A 21,383-nucleotide genomic window follows, 5' to 3' on the forward strand; every position below is an offset into this window, starting at 1 on the left:
CATTCGAAAGCACTCTGATTGTGGAAGATTTATCTGGCTGATCTCTGTTTTGCTTAGCCTACGCAGCTGGCCTTTTTCTCATGGCCAGTGTGTTTCCTCTCGGGTCTCCTGACAGGGAAGCTGCCTCCTTCCTGACAAGCACACAGTTACTTATGGCCTTCCAGTCTGCCTTCCCTCTTTTGTCTAGGAAATGAAGCTAAACTTCAAACATCCTTCTTTTGTCCTTTTGGCATTCAGTACAAAATGGTTTTGCTGTTCTCTATAACTAAAAGGCCTCATTTCTCAAACTAGAGTCTGCAGGCTTTGAATTAGCATCTGTAGGCTATGGGAGACGATTGATTTCACCCTAAGAGCCCCCAAAAGGATAAAAAGGACATAAACTCTGCTCATTCTTCTTAATAGACTGTTTGCTTTAAGACTAATTACACCTACCGAGGCATGAAATGAGTAACCTTTCAGCAATATTGATCACGTTCACACTTTTCCATCGAGGAGAAGTTATTGAACTCATTCTCACTGACTTTCTGTTCTTCCGGAACATTTCCTTTCTGAATTACTACTACTTAACCGCAAACACCTCTGGTTCTGCTTTCTCTTTTTGCCTGGTCTTCCCTTCTCCTTCCTGGGGCTGCAGGGGATTCTGGAGAAATCCACGAGAGAGAGGAAGGAAATATCCAAGAACAACCTTTTTCCCTAACCAAGCCGGCCTTCCTTGACGCCTCTTAGGAGCACCTGCAGTGTATGGGTACCAACTAACCTCCATACCCATGGAGGGAAAGCACATTCTCTCAGTTGGCAGTTTAAATGAATTTATGCCATACCATATTTCCTCAATGCAGAAGAAAGAGTGAGCCCCACTGTTCTTATGTGTCTGAAAACAACATAAGAAAGCCAGGGTGCTGTAGCTCAAAATAGCATCACTTATGTTTTTATGTCCTTATTTTCCAATCCTATGGAGAAAAAAAGGCATCTTTTTCTTATAGCACTTATAAAAAAGTCAAATTCAATCATGGGAGTGGGGTTTCTAGATTATCATCATCAAAGAAGCAGCGTGGCTTAGTGGAAAGAACACGGGCTTGGGAGTCAGAGGACATGGGTTCTAATCCCGACTCCATCACTTGTCAGTTGTGTGACTTTGGGCAAGTACTTAGCTTCTCTGTGCCTCAGTTACCACTTCTGGAAAATGGGGATTAAGACTGTGAGCCCCACCCGGGACAACCTAGTAACCTTGTATCTCCCCCAGAGCTTAGAACAGTGCTTGGCACTTAATAAATACATTATTATTATTTCCCCATGATGCTGTGCTGAGGAACACACAAAGCAATTAAGATAGCCCCTATTCTCAACAACCTTACAGTCAAAGCCAAAAAAATTGAGATAAAAGAAATAAATGGAAAGATAACCTAATAGAAACTGTTAAACAAATTTAGAAATGTTGCAACCGCAAAATCCAAGCCCAGAAGTAAGCAGGTAAATTAATAAATATTTACATTAATCGTATTTATTGCACACTTACTGTGTGCAGAGGACTGTACTCAGTGCTTGGGAGAGTACAATATAGCAATACAACAGAGTTGGTAAACACGTTCCCTATGAGTTTAAAGTCTAAAGGGGGACGCAGACATTACTATAAATAAATTCGGATATGAACATAAGTGCTGAGAGAGGGGTGAATAAACAGAACAAATCCAAGTACATGGGTGAGGCAAAAGGGAGTGGGAGAAAAGGAAATGAGGGCTTTGTCAGGAAAGGCCTCTTGGAGATATGCCTTCGATAAGGCTTTGAAGGCCAGAGGCAGGACATTGGGCCAAAGATATGCTTTCTGATTCACTTCCAATTTGGTTTTTGATATCCTTTCTCAAGGTCAACTAGATGTGGAGGAGAAGAGAGGATGAGAGCCACTAATGGTTTTGATATTTTGGGCTGAATAAAATTTAGTGCCCTTGACAAAATAAAATGAATTGGTTTTGGTTTTTGGTTTTTTTTATTTTCAAATTGGTCACATCAATAATTTTTAAATATTTTAGTGCATGGAGTCTAATCTTGTTTGAGTATTTTTAATTTTTATTATAGTCAAAAACATTAAAATACCAGCCCTAGGCCTCTTGGAACTTCTGAGAATGCAACCTCTCCCTGAATAAACCTAGTATGTTGGAGTTTTTTGGCAGCCAGCCACAACCGAACCACAGATTTGAGGAAACCCTGAACACTGACTTCATATCTTGTTCCCACATCATGACAAATAACTTGGAGATCATTATTTGGTGGCAGAATGATTTTTTCTTCCTTCGGTGCATTGCCCACTTAGGAGCTGTCCTTCTTTTCTAATGTGACAAGGAAGCAGTCAGATCCTTCTCCATCTTTTTTTCCTCTCATTGGCTAGCGGAAGGTGAATTAGAGGATAATGGCAATCGCAGAGGGCGTAGCTTTCCTCAGGCCCCAATGGATCAATCAGTCAATCTATTGAACACTTACTGTGTGCAGAGCACTATACTAGGTGCTTGGGAGAGTATAATACATCTGAGATGGTAACGCTTGGGAGAGTACACTATCATAGATTTGGTAGACAGGCTCCCTGCACACAGGATGGAGCTAGGAGACAATGGGGTATCTATTTGCCACTAACTTTTTGCCTGCTTTTTTCCTTTCCAAAAAAGCCTTCTCTCACCATTTGTGTCTGATCTTCATTTAGGGGTGATTATATAAATGCTTTGGCACATTATGAGAAAGGAATTACAGGAAACAATAAGGTAACACTTGGAAGATGGTGAGTTGTGATTTACAGAGGTTCACTTATGCACTATAATAGTGGTTTGGGTTCCAGTGAAACTTACCGGACCGGGAGGTGCGGTCTTCTTTCTGGAGTGGGAGAGGAGAGTGGCCCGTGGGTTCAAAGGAGAAACATAAAAAGAAAATGGTGGGCGCAACACTGACCACACTGCCCCCACAAAAGACCTGCTTGTGAAAGGGAGAGCAAAAAGAGGGGTTCTTTAGCCTCTGCTCTGTTTTCTCCACAACTGTTGCACTGCAGCTTTCGAAGTAAGGCAATTGAGCCATGGGGTACTTCTTCCCTCTGCCTTCCTCGTGAGTGCTAGACTGTGATGGGACAGCGAAATCTTACTAAAGCAGACCATTCGGTGATCAGTATGTCTCACAGACAAAGGAAATGGGAGGAGGAGGAAGAGGAGGATCCTTGGAGATAGGAGGGACCTACTTTTCTTCTGTCTTAAATGTTTTGCAACATTATAAATGTTCAGAATTAGACATTTGGTTATATTTGGGTGATTTCCCAAAGAAAGACCTAATTGGGTCACAAAATGACTTTTTTTAATGGTCGACTGGAAATTTGCTTTTAAAAATCAATCAATAAATGGAATTTTTTGAACACACTGTAGGCAGACACTGTACTGAGCTCTTGGGTGGGTAACAGAGTAGACACAATCCCTGACTTTAAGAAGCTTACAATATAGTGGTGGAAACAGGCATTAAAGTAAACTGCAGGGAGCAGAAGCAGCCAAGTATAAAGGTATGTACATAAATGTTATGGAGAGATGGCGGGGGCAGTTAAGATCCCAAGTACTTCAGGGGTTCGGATTCAAGCGCTGCAGTTGATGCGGTTGGGAGGGGACATAGAATGGGGAGGTAAGATATTAGTCAGAGAAGGCGATAATAATAGTAGATAATAATAATTATGGAATGGTAGGTGCTTACTAGGTGCCAAGCACTCTACCAAGCACTGGGGGAGACAAGATAATCAGGTCCCACATGGGGCTCACAGTCTAAGTAGGACGGAAGACAGGCATTGAACCCCCATTTTGTGGATGAGGAACTGAGGCACAGAGAAGTTAAGTGACTTGCCCAAGGTCACCCAGCTGAAGCTAGGAGTAGAACCCAGGTCTTTCAGGGAGAGTAACTGTCTGTCGGATATGAAGAAGGAGGGCATTCCCAGCCAGAGGCAGGACACGGACAAGAGGTCGGTGGCAAGATAGGTGAGATCGAGGTACATTGAGTTGGTTGGCATTAGCGGAATGAAGCGCGTGGGCTGGGTTGTAGTAGGGCAGCAGTGAGATAAGGGAGGATGGGAGAGGTAAATTATTACAACTGTCACTTTGACCTGTCTGTAACCAGCCCTTCTGTAGAGAAGGGAAACCTAATTTCTTGTTCATCCCATTCAAGTACCAGGACCACGACGAAGCCTGCCTAGCTGGAGTGGCTCAGATGTCTATTCGGATGGGAGACATCCGTCGAGGGGTTAACCAAGCCATTAAACATCCCAGCAGACTGCTCAAGCGGGACTGTGCAGCCATTCTGGAAAATATGAAGGTCTTCTTAAGTTGCACGATTAAGAAAAGGGCTCATTTACTGGATTCTCACACTTCAAAAATAACCTTGCCTTATTTTAGCAATTTTCAGAAGCGGCCCAGTTATATGAAAAAGGACAGTATTATGACAAAGCAGCATCAGTATATATTCGTTGTAAAAACTGGTAAGGACTTCTTGAGACTTTGTTTTGTTAGAATTCCTTTTTTTAAGAAAAAAGGAACAATTTTACAAATCTCATCAAATTTTTTCATATTCAAAGATTGTACCTTGTTTTCTAGTATATTTTTATTGAACCAAAATTTTCTAGTATATTTTTCTGTTTCTAACTTCTATTTTTTTTTTTTAAACACTTGGTCTTTTAAGTCCTCTCCTGAATTACACAATAAAAAAAAAGACTTTCGATGAAAGTAAGGAACATTAGCTGATAGGACAATTCCATGAAACTCCTAGTTATTATGAGAACCACGTCTAGAAATCTTGTTGTTCTTTAAATTATGGACAATCCATTTCTACTCTTTTTGCTTTTATCTGCCAAAACTCAAGCAAGATCTTAGTCAAAAAGAATTCATTCTCCCCTGGGATTAGTCAGCCTCTAAGGATGAACGCCAGATTGGCATAAAGACCAAGATTTGCGGTTTTATTTTATTAACAAAATCACTGCCATTGGGCTGAAAACAATTCAGATCAACCTATTCAATTTTCTTCATGTCGGCTTAATTCATTTTGCTTTTTTTAACCCTCCCCTTTGATTTGGGGCTTCTCTCTTCTTTTCACTTCTAGTTTTGCTAGTCACCACCCTCCTCTCATTTCCCACATCTTTGACCTTTGGCATCACAATTTTCCCATAATGGCAGAAGACTTGTCTGAAAGTTTCTGCGTTCTGACTTGCTCCTAAAAGCCAGATGGGGAAACCATGATAATGATACTACTACTACTACTGCTAATAATAATTTACCCTCATTCCCATTGTATCTGCTGTTCCCTTGAATCTCCCTAGATCTCGCTTTCTCCTGCCACAGCTCAGATTGCAAAATTACATGGCAGGCACATGGTCTCTACACGCAGCGGCAATCTAGAAGCTTCTCTTCTCCTCCATCTCCTTATACCCACTGCTCTTATTTCCCCAGTGAACTCTTCCAACATTTCCTCATACCCTGGACTAATCTTTGGGAAAATCAAAATGGTAACTTGAATTCCTTTTGGAGCAGATACACCTCTGGTATTTCTCTAGAAAAGCTTGTCTAACAGGCCCATGTGACCTAGCTGTAAGTCACGACAGAATAACTGCAATTTTTCTCTGATTTCCTGAAACAAGAAAGTGATTGCTGAAGTAAAAAGATTTATCCATTAGATTCTTATGGGAACTCCAACTTCTCTAGGTTAGCTAAAGTCATATTGCTTTCTTATGGCAGAGTTGGAGTCCTTAGAATTCTAGCTTTAACAATTAGTAAGAACCAATCTAAGAACTAGTTCTAAGGACACACAGCACCTCTGTACGGATCTATAAATCACTTATTTATATTAACATCTGTCTCCCCTTTTAGACAGTAAGCTCCTTGTGGGGAGGGAACGTATCTACCAACTCTGTTGTATTGTATTCCCCCAAGTGCTTAGTACAGTGCTCTGCACACAGTAAGCACTCAATAAATACAATTGATAATTTAGAATCTGTTAATGCATACGAATACCCTTGTGGGTGAAAAGGAACTTTCAAAACAAATCAGTCCAGCTAATGAGACTTTCCACAATCTCTGTTTTCCAGGGCAAAGGTTGGTGAATTGCTCCCTCACGTAACTTCTCCCAAGGTTCATCTACAATATGCCAAGTCTAAGGAAGCAGACGGAAGGTACAGTTCAGTTCTGAAGAAATAATAATAATAATGTTGGTATTTGTTAAGCACTTACTATGTACCGAGCAGTGTTCTAAGCGCTGGGGTAGATACAGGGTAATCAGGTTGTCCCACATGAGGCTCACAGTCTTAATCCCCATTTTACAGATGATCTAACTGAGGCACCGAGAAGTTAAGTGACTTGCCCAAAGTCACACAGCTGACAGGTGGGGAGCCGGGATTCAAACCCATGACCTCTGACTCCTAAGCCCATGCTCTTTCCACTGAGCACGCTGCTTCTCTAGAAAATAGGTGGTTACCATTTTACAAAGTCATAAAAGGCCATGAAAGAATCCTGAATACAAATGTTCACAACCATTAAAGCCTCAGGATCAACAGCATTGTTTGATTAGGTGGTAAGCCAAGCAAATATGTCGATAGGTCTTCGGGATGACCCCCTGTTCTGTGACCTCAGGACCGAAAACTTGTGCAGAGGAATGGATTTCAGTGCTAGTGGCTGGCATGGTGTCACTCACGCTCTCTCCTTCCTGACAGTCATGTCCCCTCTGGGACACCGAGTGCATCAAGCAAGTAGGCAGCGAGGTGTGCAGCACCTGGGTTCTGAGTGGGTGGGGGCCAGGGGGGAAGGCTATGCCAACTGTATCGCCATGTCTCATCAACAGCTTTTCTTGCTCCTTCCACCTACTCCTGCCCTAGCTCAGGACTTCTATGACGCTGGGGGCAAAGGAATATACCAAGTGTGGAACAATATTAAGAAAAATGTCACACTTGTGACAGATGTCTCAAGCTGAAATAATAATAATAAATTGGTAAGAACTTATTGTGTGCCAAGCACTGTGCTAGACATAAGATAATCAGGTTGGACACCGTCCCTTTCCTTCACAGAGCTCACAGTCTAGGGGAAGTGGGGACCACAGGTATTTAATTCCCATTTTCACTTGAGGAAATTGAGCCACAGAGAAGTTAAGTGACTTACCCAAGGTCATAGAGCAGCCTGCGATTAGATCCGGAACTGTGCTCTTTCCATCAGGCCACACTACTTCCCCGTCAGCAAGGACTGGCTTGCTGGGTCATGGATATCATTTTTTTAAACATTCAATAGTATTTAATCAATAGTATTTATTGAATTCTATGGGCAGAGCACTGTAGTAAGTGTTTGGAATGTACAATTTGGCAACAGAGAGAGACAATCCCTGCCAAATGACAGGCTCACAGTCTAATCGGGGACATCTTAATCAGGGAGGCTTTACTGAGGAGAAGCTACTTAAGGTGGATTTTGAAGACCATGCTCTTTCCCCTAAGTGTTTCTTTGAAAAATGCCTCAGATGCAGAATGTCACATGTAAGATTTGGAAATTGTTTCTCGCAGATACAAGGAAGCTGTTGTGGCTTATAAAAACGCCAAGCAGTGGGAAAACGTCATCCGCATCTATTTGGATCACCTTGGCAACCCTGAAAAGGCGGTCAGTGTGGTCAGAGAAACCCAATCTCTGGAGGGAGCCAAAATGGTAGCCAGGTAATAACCATAATGGGTTGCAAGAGGGAAAGTTATGGGTGTTGTTGGTGGGTAGGCAGTTTATGGCTGTCGAGGAGGGCAGCCATCACAGTTCCTCCAAGTGTCCTGTGCCTCCATCATAGGCAGAGTCCTAGGCTGAAGAGATCATGGGGCTCACCCAAGGTGGCATGGTTGATAATAATAATAATTGTGGTATTTGTTAAGTGCTTACTTTATGCAAGCACTGCTCTAATCGATGAGGTAGATACAAGATAATCAGGTCCCACTTGGGACTCCCAATCTAAGTAGGATGGAGAATCAGTATTGAAACCCCATTTGGCAGACGAGGGAACTGAGGCCCAGAGAAGCGACCTGCCCAAGGTCACACAGCAGGCAAGTGGCAGATCCGGGATTAGAACCCAAATCCTCTGACTCCCAGGACCGTGCTCTTTCCACTAGGCTGTGCTGCTCACATTCATCAGTGTTTTGGGATCAAAGGACAAAGGTTTGGGGGGCCCTGCAGTACATGAGTTTAGAGTCCAGAGGACTCCCAGCTCCAGAGAATTCTGGGAGTTTGGTTGTAGTCCACTCTTACTGTGGTGCCAAATAATAATTATGGTACTTGTTAACCACTTACTATTGCCAAACACTGTTCTAAGCTCTGAGGTGAGTCAGCCCCTTTGCTTCCTGGGAAATGTATTTTCTCCTTCCCTTCTCTGCAGCCCTTCTGCCAACTTTCAGCAGGACCCCTGGATGTTTTGAAAACTCGCAGCTCTCACCAAAGACTGACCAAAATACATCTCAGGCTAACAAGGTTTTCATAGCTATGAAAACCTAACATATGTTTCTTTATGGCACTGTAAAAGGCTGACTAGGGGACCCTCTCTAAGGGGATCAGGTGGCACGACTACATTGTTGAATATCTAAAACTGATGGGCTTTGGTTAATAATAATAATAATGTTGGTATTTGTTAAGTGCTTACTATTCTAAGCGCTGGGGTAGACACAAGGGAATCGGATTGTCCCATGTGGGGCTCACAGTCTTAATCCCCATTTTACAGATGAGGGAACTGAGGCACAGAGAAGTTAAGTGACTTGCCCACAGTTACACAGCTGACAAGTGGCAGAGCTGGGATTCGAACCCATGACCTCTGACTCCAAAGCCCGTGCTCTTTCCACTGAGCCACGCTGCTTCTCTATTCATTAGTTTTAACATGATATTCTAATTTTTTTTTAAATAGAAAATATTTATTCTGTTTAGGTTCTTTCTCCAACTGGGAGACTATGGTTCTGCCATTCAATTTCTGGTCATGTCCAAATGCAACAATGAAGCTTTCACACTGGCCCAGCAACACAACCAAATGGAACTGTATGCTGACATCATTGGTAAATTCCGCGGCTGCCATTTGTGCTCGCTTTCACTGATCCCCCGGATTCTCGTTAATAACGTTCTCCCTTGCCTTCCTTTTCTTTCTTTCCCCACCCTCTCTTCTCAGCCCTCCTCCTCAAACTACGTGTCTCCCCACTCTTCTTTCTCTGACCGCACGTGTTCTCTCCCACAAATGAACGAGCCCTGGTAGTGCCCCTGCCCGGCCTGTGCCCCCACATGGTAGGGAGAAGGGTTGGGATGGTAAAGAATCGAGTGTTTATATTGGGCAGAGGGGAATTGCGGTTCTCAAAGAGGGCTATGACCTGAGGCGGGGAGGAGTCGGGCTGCATCAGGCAAGGCAGATGTCTGAGGAAGTTTCCCAGCTGACTTTCCCTCCCTGAGAGATGACAGAAGCGGGGGAAGATGTGGATCCAGGAGGCCCTGCTCCCCTCAGGGGCCGCTCACCGTCAGCTCGACGAAAGCCCGGCTCGTCCAAGGGAGCCAGAAAGTGGGAAGTCGGGGACAAGGCCCGAGGACAAAACCCCCCTGAGTTCTAAGGGCCAGGCGCATGTCTGTGTTGTAGGTTCGGAGGACACCCCCATTGAAGACTATCAGAGCATCGCGTTACACTTTGAAGGAGAAAAGAAACATTTTCTAGCCGGCAAGTTCTTTTTGCTCTGCGGCCAATACGCACGGGTTAGTGTTCAATGGTAAACATCATTCGAATGATTCTAGGGGTGGGTTTGAAAGATAACACATCTAATGTTATATTACCGACAGAAAGAAAGGTATTAGAGTTCCCTTAAGAAAAAAAATAGTCCTCAAATATCTTCTACCTCAAAAACTTTCAGCAAAGAGAAACCGAAGGGGGAGATATTACTGACACATCCAAATCAAGTTGTAGGTACAGTTGTAATGTATTATGCTCTTCCAAGTGCCTATTACAGGGGTCAGCTCACAGTGAGCACTTAATAAATACCATTGATTGATTGACTGATAGGTAGGTAGACAGACGGTGTGCCCACTGTATCCAACCCTCCAAGTTACAGTGAACCAGGCTTGGTCCTCCAATCACAGCTGGGAGAATACAAAGTCCAATTTGATCGAAGGTGATTTTGCCTCTCCTTCTGGAGGCAGCGTTGCCTTGTGGAAAGTGGAGAGTCCTGGGAGTCAGGAGAGTTGGGTTCTAATCTCACCTCTGTCACTGGCCTGCTCTCTGACCTTCGGCAAGTCACGTAAACTTGCTAAACCTGTTTCCCGATCTGTAAAATGGGAATTTTACATTCCTTGCCTTGTAGATTATAAGCCCCATTTGGGTCAGGAACTCTGCCTGAGAGGTTAGCATAGTGCTTGGGACAAAATTAGCCTTTCATAATTATCATAATAATCATCTTTTGCCTATGCAAGACTGGGACTGTGTCTGATCTGATGATCGACCCCAGAACTTAGCACACTGCTTGGCACACAGTAGGTGTTGAATAAACAGCGTGATTATTATTGTTCTGTTTGTACCTGCTCTTCCTCCTACTTGGGCTGTGAGTTCAATGTAGGACAGGCACCATGTCCAACTGGATTATTTCATATCTAACCCGGTGCTTAATACAGTGCTTAGCGTATAGGAAGCACTTAAAAAATAGTTACTATTGTTGCTATTATCATCATTACCTATGAACCAGGAAGGATAGGGGTTTGCCAAAATCTGTGGTGATCCTCTTCCAGCACAAGTCCTGACAGGGCAGCCCGTATACTCCTGATGCTGCTTTTAGGTAGATTGTTCAATCAGAAATGTTTCTCAAGTTAAATGGCAGGATAAAATAAAAAATGGTGGTATTTGTGAAGTGCTTACTATATGCAAAGCACTGTTCTAAGCGCTGGGGGATACAAGGTGATCACGTTGTCCCATGTGGGGCTCACAGTTTTAATCCCCATGTTACAGATGAGGTAACTGAGGCACAGAGAAGTTAAGTGACTTGCCCAAAGTCACACAGCTGGCAAGCGGCAGAGCCGGGATTAGAACCCTCAACCTCTGACTCCCAAGCCCGGGCTCTTTCCACTGAGCCACGCTCATTCCTAACCCCTGAGGGGTCTCCAAATCTATCTCAGACCTCCTCCTGCCTGAACTGGTGTGGTAGACTCTGAGGCCTTTCCTCGGTCTTCCTTTGCCCAAAGGTATCCTGGCCCAACCCTCCTCGTCCTTTCCCGGCCTTTCCGCCCCACAAACAAACCCAGGCCCCATCCTGAGACCGGGGAGGAGGGGAAGGGGCAGAGAAGGAGGCAGGGTGGGGAAAGAAGGGGAACAGTGAAAACACAGTGGGAGCAGGAGAGCAGGCGCAAGGAGTGGGGGAATAAGGTGTATGGGAGGAGAAAGAGAGTAATTAAGCAATTAGTATATTCGTTTCTTTTACTTTTATCCACCATTGTTCATTTATCTAGTGTATCTTTGACAATTTGTGTCGACCTGCCTTCTCCATTAGATTGTAAATTCTTCAAGGACCAAGACCTTTGTTGTCTATTATAGAGGCCTGGTACTTTTGATCTGCCCGCAGTGGGCACCCGGTTCAGTGTTCTACTCTCACCAGGCAGCGAGTACAGTGCTCTGCACGCTTTCATAGAAGACAGAAATGTCACCGATCCCGAAGGGTTGATATTTTCCACCCAAGTGTGGTTAAACCTAAGTCCCTGCTTTGATTCTCCCTAGCTATTTTGCAGGGCATTATGAATACACCCAGTAACAACAATATATCCTGTTCTACAATTGGATGAACTTCATCTTAAATGTAGTTCTACATGCCAGGAAAGCAAGTAGTTAAAGCTTCAGAGAGGGCTTAGAAAAATCATCAACAAAAGAAACTGTTAAGTCATGGAAAAGTTATAGTAGATCAATCAAACAAGGGTATTTATTGAGCACTTACTGTGTGTAGAGCACTGTACTGATTACTTGGGAGAGCACAATACAACAGAATCGGTAGACACATTCCTGCCCACAACAAGCTTACGGTCCATAGGGGATGAGATGGATTCAGACAGCTCGCAGTCCTAAAGCACTGTCTAATAAGTCAAAGACAATTCTGCTCAAAACAGAACATTTTTAAACGATACTTGCTAACTTGATTAATTATTGGTCTCTTCATAGTTTATGTTATTGATGATGAACTGCAAAATTATGAGACAGTTCTTTTAACTTTTAAAATATGCATTAATTTGGTTCATGTGTCTTGTTACAGGCTTTAAAACACTTCCTGAAGTGCTCAAATACAGATGATAATGCAGCCCTAGAAATGGCAATCGACACAGTAAGAAATAATATGAAGGTGGCTCAGTAGAATGAGGAAGATAAAATAATGATCAGTTTGAAGCTCATCCTTATTATTGAAGAATTCCAGGGTTACTTACCATGTTACATTCTTAAATGATTACTATATCAGTACACTGCCTTACTCTGAATCTTCAGAAAAGGACAGGGTAAAAACCCATACTAGTTTCCCCTCAAATCGACTTGATCTTTTTTAATGGTCCAAATATCTTCAGCTTCGTTTTTAGTTGAACAAAGGTAAGTGACCATATTTTCAAGAGCTCAAAGTGGAACAGGGAGAGAGATCTATAAAAGCAGACAGGCTAGAGGAGCAGTGTTGCCTAGTGGCTAGCGCACAGGCCTGGGAGTCAAAAGGACCTGGGATCTAATCCCAGCTCCATGACTTGTCTGCTCTGTGACCTTGGGCAAGTCACTTTATTTCTCTGTGCCTCAGTGATCTCATCTGTAAAATGGGGATTCAGACTGTGAGTCCCATGTGGGACATGGATTAGGTCCAACATGATTACCAGTGCTTAGAACAGTGCCTGACACACAGTAAGTGCTGAACAAATACTATATATATTTGTTACTATACTAATACTATATATAGTAGGCCTCTCTCTTTATATACATATGTACATATGTACATATATACATATGCCTACTGGGAGACACAAAGTGAGAGAAATACAGAGCTAAAGAAAAAGATATTTGAGAATTGAAATTTCCCTTTCCTTTTATGAATAGGTTGGGCAGGCCAAAGATGAGTCATTGACCAATCAGCTCATAGATCACCTTATGGGAGAGAGTGATGGCATGCCCAAGGTAATACATTTTTCATGACTGCACTGCATTTGGGAATGATGAGCTGGGGCCAGAGCGTTCATTTATTTCAACGTCTGTCTCCCCCTCTAGACTGTAAGTTCCTTGCAGGCAGGGATCTTGTCTACCAACTCCATTGTATTGGGCTCTGCACACAGTAAGCACTCAATAAATATCTTTGATAGATCAACAATCTGGAGAGAGGGAAACCAGCTAAGAGTAGTGTTATCTAGTCAGTAATAGTAAATAATACTAATAGTGTCATTTATTGAACACCCATTTGACATGACTCACTGTAATAGGTGCTTGGGAAGTACAGAATAAAGAAGGAAAGATGTCCTACTTACAATCTATCAGTGGTATTTATCATTGTCATCAATGGTATTTATTGAATGCTGACTGTGTGCAGAGTGCTGAACTAAGCACAATACAACAGAGTTGGGAGGCACTTTCCCTGTCCACAAGGGGCTTACAGTTCCCAGTAGTTTACACTGGAAGGGGAAAAAGAAAGGGTTATCACAACCCAGACAGAATATGGTAGTAGCTGTTGGGAAGGAAAGAAAGGGGCAGATTTGGGAAATGTTAGGGATGAAAAACCAGCAGGCTCGAGCATCGCACGGGATATAAGAGTTTAAGTCAGTGACGAGTCAGAGAGGATATCACCGTTGCAGGCTTCTTGGTCAGGGAGGTCGGTGGTTTTGCTGTCTGTGATAGGAAAGTTAGGAGGAGGAGTGGGTTTGGGAAAAGATGAGCTGAGTTTGAGCCATATTGAGCTCAAGCTGCCCATGGAATAACCATAATAATAATAATAATAATGATAGTTGTGGTATTTAAGAGCTTACTCTATGCCAAGGACTGCGATCAGTGCTGAGGTAAATATAACCGGATCAAGCCCAGTCCCTGTCCCTGGGAGCGCTAGGGAGAGTATAGTACGATAGAGCCGGTAGGCACATCCCAGCCCTCCAGGAGCTTACAGTCTAGTGAGGGGAGATGGACATTAAAATAAGTTACAGAGAAAGACTAGCATGAGGAGAGGAGTCACATGAGGATAACTTATTTCATCTAAGTGTTCTCTTGCCCATAGCGTCCACGAAGAGAGACCCTTTAACACCTGAAGCTCACAAACTATTTTCTTATTCTTATTAAGGATGCCAAGTATCTATTCCGCTTATACATGTCCCTGAAGCAATACCGAGAGGCTGCCCGCACTGCCATAATCATCTCCAGGGAGGAGCAGTCTGCAGGTCTGTGGGGAATGATGTGGGTGTGTGTGTGTATAGGTGTGCGTACCTTCTCTCCCAGGGATCCGAAGAGCACAGCTACCCAGTCGGCTGTCCTCTTCTCGCCCTCTCCGGCATTTTCTCTTCCATTCGAGGCCCGGGCTCTGGCCGGAAACCACTGCTGTATGGGTGTCGGAGCCGCTGCTTCAGAGAGCAGTAAAACGCACTGAGTGCATGTTCGGCAATAACCGCAGCCATATGTGAGCAGTAGTCCTTTTACCTACAAATGAACAGCAGTTTCACATTGTTCTTAGACTCAAGTTTTCATATAACATTTCATGTAGTGTTTCACCTTACTAAAATCACACCTGCTCCAAGAGACCTTCCACAATTAAGCTCTCATTTCCACTCATTTCTCCCATTCCCTTCAGTGTTGCCCTGATTTGCTCCCTTTATTCACCGCCCCTCCTCCCCCACCACTTACATATATACCCATAATTTATTTATTTGTATTAGTGGCTATCTGCCCCTCTATCTAGACCGTAAACTGGTTGTAGGCAGGGAATGTGTCTGTTATTGTTGTTGAATTCTACTCTCCCAAGTGTTTAGTTCAATGATCTGGACAGAGTATGTGCTCAATAAATATGCATGACTAATTGATTCCCCTACTCTTTTTCCCTTCTGCAATGCCTACTCACTTGGATCTGCAAACTTTAAGCACCGTACATTCCATTCATTCTTTCCCCGCAAAACTTATGTACATACCCATAATTTAATGCCCGTCTCCCCCCTCTAGACTGTAAGCTCTTTGTGGGCAGGGAACTTGCCTACTAATTCTGGTGTATTGTACTCTCCCATGTGCTTAGTAAAATATTCTGCACAAAGTAGGCACTCAAATTACCGATGATTGATGGAACAGATTTTAAGAGTCTAAAGTTGAATTTGGCTTTATAGAGCTCTCATTTATTGGTCTTTGTTAACCATTTTTGAAGGAAACTATCGAAGTGCCCACGACGTTCTCTTCAGCATGTATGCAGAACTAAGAACCCAGAAGATCACGATTCCTTCTGAGATGGCCACAAACCTTATGATCCTGCACAGCTATATTTTGGTGAAGGTATTATTTTTATGTACAGTTCACATTCTTCATAATTCAATGCTGTTTATTTTCATTCCTGCATGATATTTATGCTATGGTCTCCTCTTCACTCCTTATGTCCCCTTTCTCACATTCTTCCTCTTTTCCCTTTAATATATTACATGATGCTATGTGCCAAGGGGACCCTTTAAAGAATAATTACCTTCAAGATAAGGTTATTTGTTAAGGGCTTACTATGGACTGGGCACTGTACTAAGCACTGGGGTAGACAGAGAACCAGGTTGGCCACAGTCCCATGTCACACATGGGGCTCGCTCGCAGCCTTAATCTCCATTTTAGATGAGGTAACTGAGGCACAGAGAAGTTAGGTGACTTGCCCAAGGTCACATAACAGACAAGTGGCAGAGCCAAAATTGGAACCCAGATCCCCTAGACATACAAGCCCATGCTCTATCCGTAGATTATGCTGCTTCAACCCCCTTCTCGGTCCTTACCAATCTTACTTTCGCGAGACCCGGCATGTACCTACCGGGACCTTCTTGGAGGGGGGCGCTTCAGGGACACACAGTAGAGTCAAACCACACCACTGACCCCCAAGCTTAGTGTGGAAAGCTTTTTACTTAGTTTTACCAATGTGTGAGTGACACATACACACTCCACCAAGGGTCCAAAACCAGTCTGCTGATCAAAGGAGCCCATTCTACCAACACATCTTACTGCTTCCAAATGCTGCTCTCTTGCTTCTGCTTCAGGTGCTTCCTCACTATTCAAGATGAGCACATTTATCTGCATTAGGTGTCACAGCTGTGGCTCCACGTAGCACTCACTGATTGCTCCAGGCCCGTTACTGGGTAGAACAGGGAAAGAAAGCCGGGCCTCCCTCCATGCTCTGCCCCACAGGCCCGCAATCACCTGCCTCAAGTAGAGCCCATCACTAATCTTTTCCTTGTTGTTGTTCAGGGGATCCCAGACAGTCATTAATAAGGCAGCTTGCTGTGGGCTCACCACACTTACCGTCTCCTCGGTTCCTTGAGATAAATAAGGCTGTTTGGTGCCTGCCACGAAAGGGTCGAAAGAGAATTCCTCTGCTCAGTGGTTCTAATGGAAGTCAGCTTGTTTATTGTCCTCCACATGGTCAGATCCTGCATGAAGGAACCATAGTTGATCACAGGAGAGTCAGCTGGCCGCTGCTCTCCCATAATAATAATGATGCCATTTATGAAGCACATAGTTGATGACAGGAAAGCTAGCTGAGAGTTGCTCTCCAATAATAATGATGATGCTATTTATTAAGCATCTGCATACCTTGCTGGATACAAGACAATCGGATTAGACACAGTCGCTGTCCTACATGGAGCTCACAGTGTAACAGGGAGGGAGAACAGGTATTTCAATCCATTATACAGATGAGGAAACTTAGTCACAGAAAGGTGTCCAAGGTCATTCAGCAGCTCCAAATCTAGTCCCAATCCCACCCTCTTTCCACTAGACGTCTCTTCATAAAGACCAGATATGTGTCTTGGAGATAACTCCTTTGTGAAGAGCGGTGTGGCCTAGTGGAAGGAGCCCAGTCCTGAGAATAAGAGGACCAGGGTTCTAGTCCTAGTTCCACCACTTTTCTGCTGTGTGACCTTGGGCAAGTCGCTTAACCTATCTGTGCCTCACCTCCCTCACCTGCAAAATGGGGATTTAATACCTGCGCTCCCTCCTACTTTGACTGTTAGCCCTTTGTAAAGACCTGATTATCTTGTTCTACCCAAGCACTTAGTACAATGCTTAATACATAGTACGCATTTAACAAATACAATTATTATTATTATTATTTATTTCCAGAAGTGCCACTTATTGACACATCCCTGACCAGATGGGGGAAGCATATGCACCGAGGAAAAAGGCCCAAGAGCTTGGTTTCCAAGCATTTCAGACTTCCTATTAACACACCAAGATCTCCACCCAGCTCTTTTGGCTTACATTCCTTTTTTCACAAATACTTATCGAGAAAACCTTATTTCAAATCTGGACCGCACTATCATCTCGGCAATGGTGATTATGGAATATAACATTATAAATCGTTGCAGATTCACGTGAAACGTGGGGATCACATGAAGGGAGCCCGCATGCTGATTCGAGTGGCCAACAACATTAGCAAATTCCCCTCCCGTAAGTAATCATCACATTAGCTCTTTGTTTTTATCAGAGTGGCAAATGAGGAGCGATATGCAGTTCAGTGTTTAATATCAATATTTGTTTGCTGATTAACTTCTATTTCAGCGGTAGTGCTACCTACCTCCCCCTCTCTCCTCTCTCTCGCTCTGTGTGTGTGTGTGTGTGTGTGTGTGTAAGGATTTGCACAAGATTTCCTTTTTTCTATTCACTTCACCAATTGCACAGAGTTCCCAACTCTGCCTCGGCCACCTGGGGAATCAAGGCCAGCCAGAGCCCAAGATCAGTCAATCAATCAATCAATCAGTGATATTTATTGAGCACTTACTGTGTGCAGAGCCCACAACGAGCTTACAGTCTAGAGGGGGAGACAGCTATTCACATAAATTAATAAATTAGAGAATTTATTTACACATAGGTGCTGTAGGGCTGGGAGGGGGAGATGAATAAAGGCAGAAGGGAGTAGGAGAAGAGAAAAGGAGGGCTTAGTCGGGGAAAGCCTCTTGGAGGAGATGGGCCTTCGACAAGGCTCTGAAGCAGGGGAGAGGCACGGGACTAATGCATAACCTTGGCCCGGGTGCGAGTCACTGCTCAGCGGACTGTGAGCAGGGGGTTTGGCATTGCAGACATCGTGCCCATCCTGACGTCCACCGTGATCGAGTGCCACCGGGCAGGGTTGCGGAGCTCGGCCTTCAGCTTCGCGGCCATGCTCATGCGCCCCGAGTACCGCAACCGGATCGATCTCAAATACCGAAAGAAGATCGAAGCCATGGTCAGGTCAGATGGCAGGCGGCTGGTGGCGGGAGGGAGGCAAGGGGCCTGGGGGTGACGGGGAGAGAGTACTTCTTCGTCTTCCTCCTCCCTCTTCTCTGTCCATTTAACAGTCAGTCACCGATGGAATGTACTGAGTGCATACTGCATGCAGAGCACTGTGCTGAGCTTGGCTTTGTCTCTACTTGTCCAACGTCTTACCTGCGGCTCTGCACCCATTCGGCTAGCCCTATTCCAGAGGGGAGGGGAGACAGGGAAGAGGAAGGAAGAGGAGTGTTGGAGTGTTTCTGCTGCCCTCCTCATCTTCCTCTATCAGCTATCAATTGATCAATCAACAAATGGTATTTATTGAGCGCTTACTGTGTGCAGAGCATGGTACTAAGCAGCAAGGCTCAGTGGGAAGAGCTTGGGCTTCGGAGTCAGAGGTCATGGGTTCAACTCCAGGCTCTGCCACTTGTCAGCTGTGTGACTATAGGCAAGTCACTCATCTTCTCTGTGCCTCAGTTACCTCATCTGTAAAATGGGGATTAACTGTGAGCCTCACGTGGGACAACCCGATTACCCTGTATCTACCCCAGCGCTTAGAACAGTGATCTGCACATAGTAGGTGCTTAACAAATACCAACAGTAGTAGTACAAAGCACTCGGGAAAGTACAATATGTACAGAATTAGCAGACACGTTTCCTGCTCACAAACAGTTTTCAGTCTAAAGGGGGAAACAGACATAAACATAAATAATTTATAATACATAATTTAAAGATATGTATGTAAATCAGAAGGACCTGGTTTCTAATCCCGGCTCTGCCACTTTGCTGCATGACCTTGGACCAGTCGCGTAACTTCTGTGTCCCTCAGTTACCTCATCTGTAAAACGGACAGGATGCATTACAGTAACAATTCTGGTGTCTGTTAGACACATTACCACGTGCCTGTACTACATGTTGGAGTAGATAATGAGTTAATCAGGTCAGACACAGTCCCTGTCCCACCTGGGGCTCACAGTCTTAATCCCCGTTTTATAGATAAGGAAACAGGGGCACAGAGAAGTGAAGTGACTTGCCCAGTGGCACACAGTAGGCAAGTGGCAGAGTCAGGACTAGAACACAGGTCCTCTGACTCCCAGGCCCATGCTTTTTCTCCTAAGGCACAAGCATTTCTAAATTTACAAACACAGGCACACCTTAGAGAGTACTACAATAAAAAGGCATAGAGTCTATTTAAAAAAATATTTTGGTGACTCAAACTTTTCGCTAACTCAGACTACTTACCCACCCCCTTCTGTCTCTGCTATTTTGATTTTAGCGGAGGTGAGAGAGTCTTCTCATTTAAATAACTCATTGTACTTTTCCCCTGTGCAATTTCTTCCTAGGAGACCTGACACCACTGAGGCTGAAGAGGCAGCCACCCCGTGTCCGTTTTGTGATTTCCTGCTTCCTGAGTGTGAGCTGCTCTGTCCTGGGTGCAAAAATAATCTCCCGTACTGCATTGCCACGGTGGGTCTCTTGATCGCAGCTGTTCAAACAGTCTCGCTCCACAGGAAGCCTACGCTCTCCTGGCATAAGAAACTCTCTTTTTCAATATTTTGTAACGCATAGAGAAGCAGCGTGACGTAGTGGAAAGAGCCCGGGCTTGGGAGTCAAGAGGTTGTGGGTTCTCATCCCGGCTCCCCCACTTATCAGCTGTGTGACTTTGGGCAAATCACTTCACTTTTCTGTGCCTCGGTTCCCTCATCTAAAAAATGGGGATTAAGTTTGTGAGCCCCATGTGGGGCAACCTGATTACCTTGTATCTACCCTAGCGCTTAGAACAGTGCTTATAATTATTACTGATTTGGAGTTGCAGATGTCTGACAATAGAAGCAGTGTGGTCTAGTGGATAAAAGCACAGGCCTGGGAGCCAGAGGATCCAATCCCAGCCTCGTGTTTCATTTCTCTGCCGAGATGAGAAATTAATCTGCTTTCTGTCCATAGGCTCTCATTATGCTCCTGGGCATATGCAAGAGAACTCTTAATCAATGGTGATTGATTGGGGAGTCAATACTGGTTCTCTCTCCTACTTTCACTGTGAGCCCCATGGGGGATAGGATCTGTATCCAATTTGATTAACTCGTATCCCACCTCAGTGTTTAGAGCAGTGCTTGATGCATAGTACGTACTTAAATATAACAATAACAAAAATAGCTGTAAATTCAAGTGCAAGGGTGGTGCGAAAGGGACTGGGAGAAGAGGAGATTAACTCGTGAACCCCTTAGGGGAAGGAATCTTTCCTATTCATTTCCTGCAAAGTCTCTGAGGGACTAGGAGTTCCATTTCCTGAGTTGGGGCTCAATGCTGTTAATGAGGAGTGACTAAAACATCAAAGCTGAATTGATAATAACAATAATAACTGCTAATGAGCGACAAAAGCATCAAAGTGAACTGCCAATAATATCATTTCTGTTAATTTTGAGTGATAAAAGCATCAAAGCTGAACTGCTCGAGAGAGAGGCCTGGCTGCTCGGGCAGGCGGGTGGGGGTAATTCCCCTCCCATCCCAATTCCTCCCCTCATGCGGTTTCCCCACCATCTGAATTCCCTTATCAAGATTTACCCTTAATTGGCTTTCAGGCCATCCATCCAAACAGTTACTACTGTGCTGTAGTTTACCCTCCTTGTAGCACATTGAAAACAAGGCAGAGTTATTCCTCTCGTGAAGAAAATGGAGGATTCAAACATTCTCCCACTTGCCATTTGTTTTCCCATGTGCAGCCTCAGCTGTTAATTCGCCTACGCGACCACCGTTCCTGAGTTGACAAAAGCATCTGTGGGGTCGGGGGTGGGTGAAATGAACAGGCCGAAACATTCAGCGAGCTCAAAAAATGACCCCGTCTCCATTTCCAGGGCCGACATATGGTAAAGGATGATTGGACCGTCTGCTCACACTGCGACTTTCCCGCTTTATACTCCGAGTTGAAGATGTAAGTTAGAATTCCGAATCATTAG

The 21,383-nt window shown here is 44.2% G+C and overlaps 1 protein-coding gene across 4 annotated transcripts in view; it reads left to right on the forward strand.

The window, feature by feature from the left end:
* Positions 1-21,383, forward strand: part of LOC100082134 (WD repeat-containing protein 19-like) — a 63,482-nt gene that overhangs the window by 37,630 nt on the left and 4,469 nt on the right. Inside the window, exons 21-35 of one of the 4 annotated variants that reach the window (XM_007671906.3) lie at positions 2,693-2,750; positions 4,177-4,323; positions 4,404-4,486; positions 6,086-6,169; positions 7,541-7,687; positions 8,928-9,052; positions 9,619-9,731; positions 12,260-12,328; positions 13,075-13,152; positions 14,297-14,393; positions 15,362-15,486; positions 17,547-17,628; positions 18,258-18,408; positions 19,773-19,896; positions 21,282-21,358. In XM_007671906.3, the coding sequence (XP_007670096.2) occupies positions 2,693-2,750; positions 4,177-4,323; positions 4,404-4,486; positions 6,086-6,169; positions 7,541-7,687; positions 8,928-9,052; positions 9,619-9,731; positions 12,260-12,328; positions 13,075-13,152; positions 14,297-14,393; positions 15,362-15,486; positions 17,547-17,628; positions 18,258-18,408; positions 19,773-19,896; positions 21,282-21,358 (1,560 nt within the window). The remainder of the gene's footprint in view (positions 1-2,692; positions 2,751-4,176; positions 4,324-4,403; positions 4,487-6,085; positions 6,170-7,540; positions 7,688-8,927; positions 9,053-9,618; positions 9,732-12,259; positions 12,329-13,074; positions 13,153-14,296; positions 14,394-15,361; positions 15,487-17,546; positions 17,629-18,257; positions 18,409-19,772; positions 19,897-21,281; positions 21,359-21,383) is intronic. The other 3 variants (XR_486629.3, XM_029046799.2, XM_029046801.2) reach the window with 3 other exon arrangements.

Source organism: Ornithorhynchus anatinus, chromosome 18 (genome assembly GCF_004115215.2).
Source record: "Ornithorhynchus anatinus isolate Pmale09 chromosome 18, mOrnAna1.pri.v4, whole genome shotgun sequence".
Lineage (NCBI taxonomy): Eukaryota > Metazoa > Chordata > Mammalia > Monotremata > Ornithorhynchidae > Ornithorhynchus > Ornithorhynchus anatinus.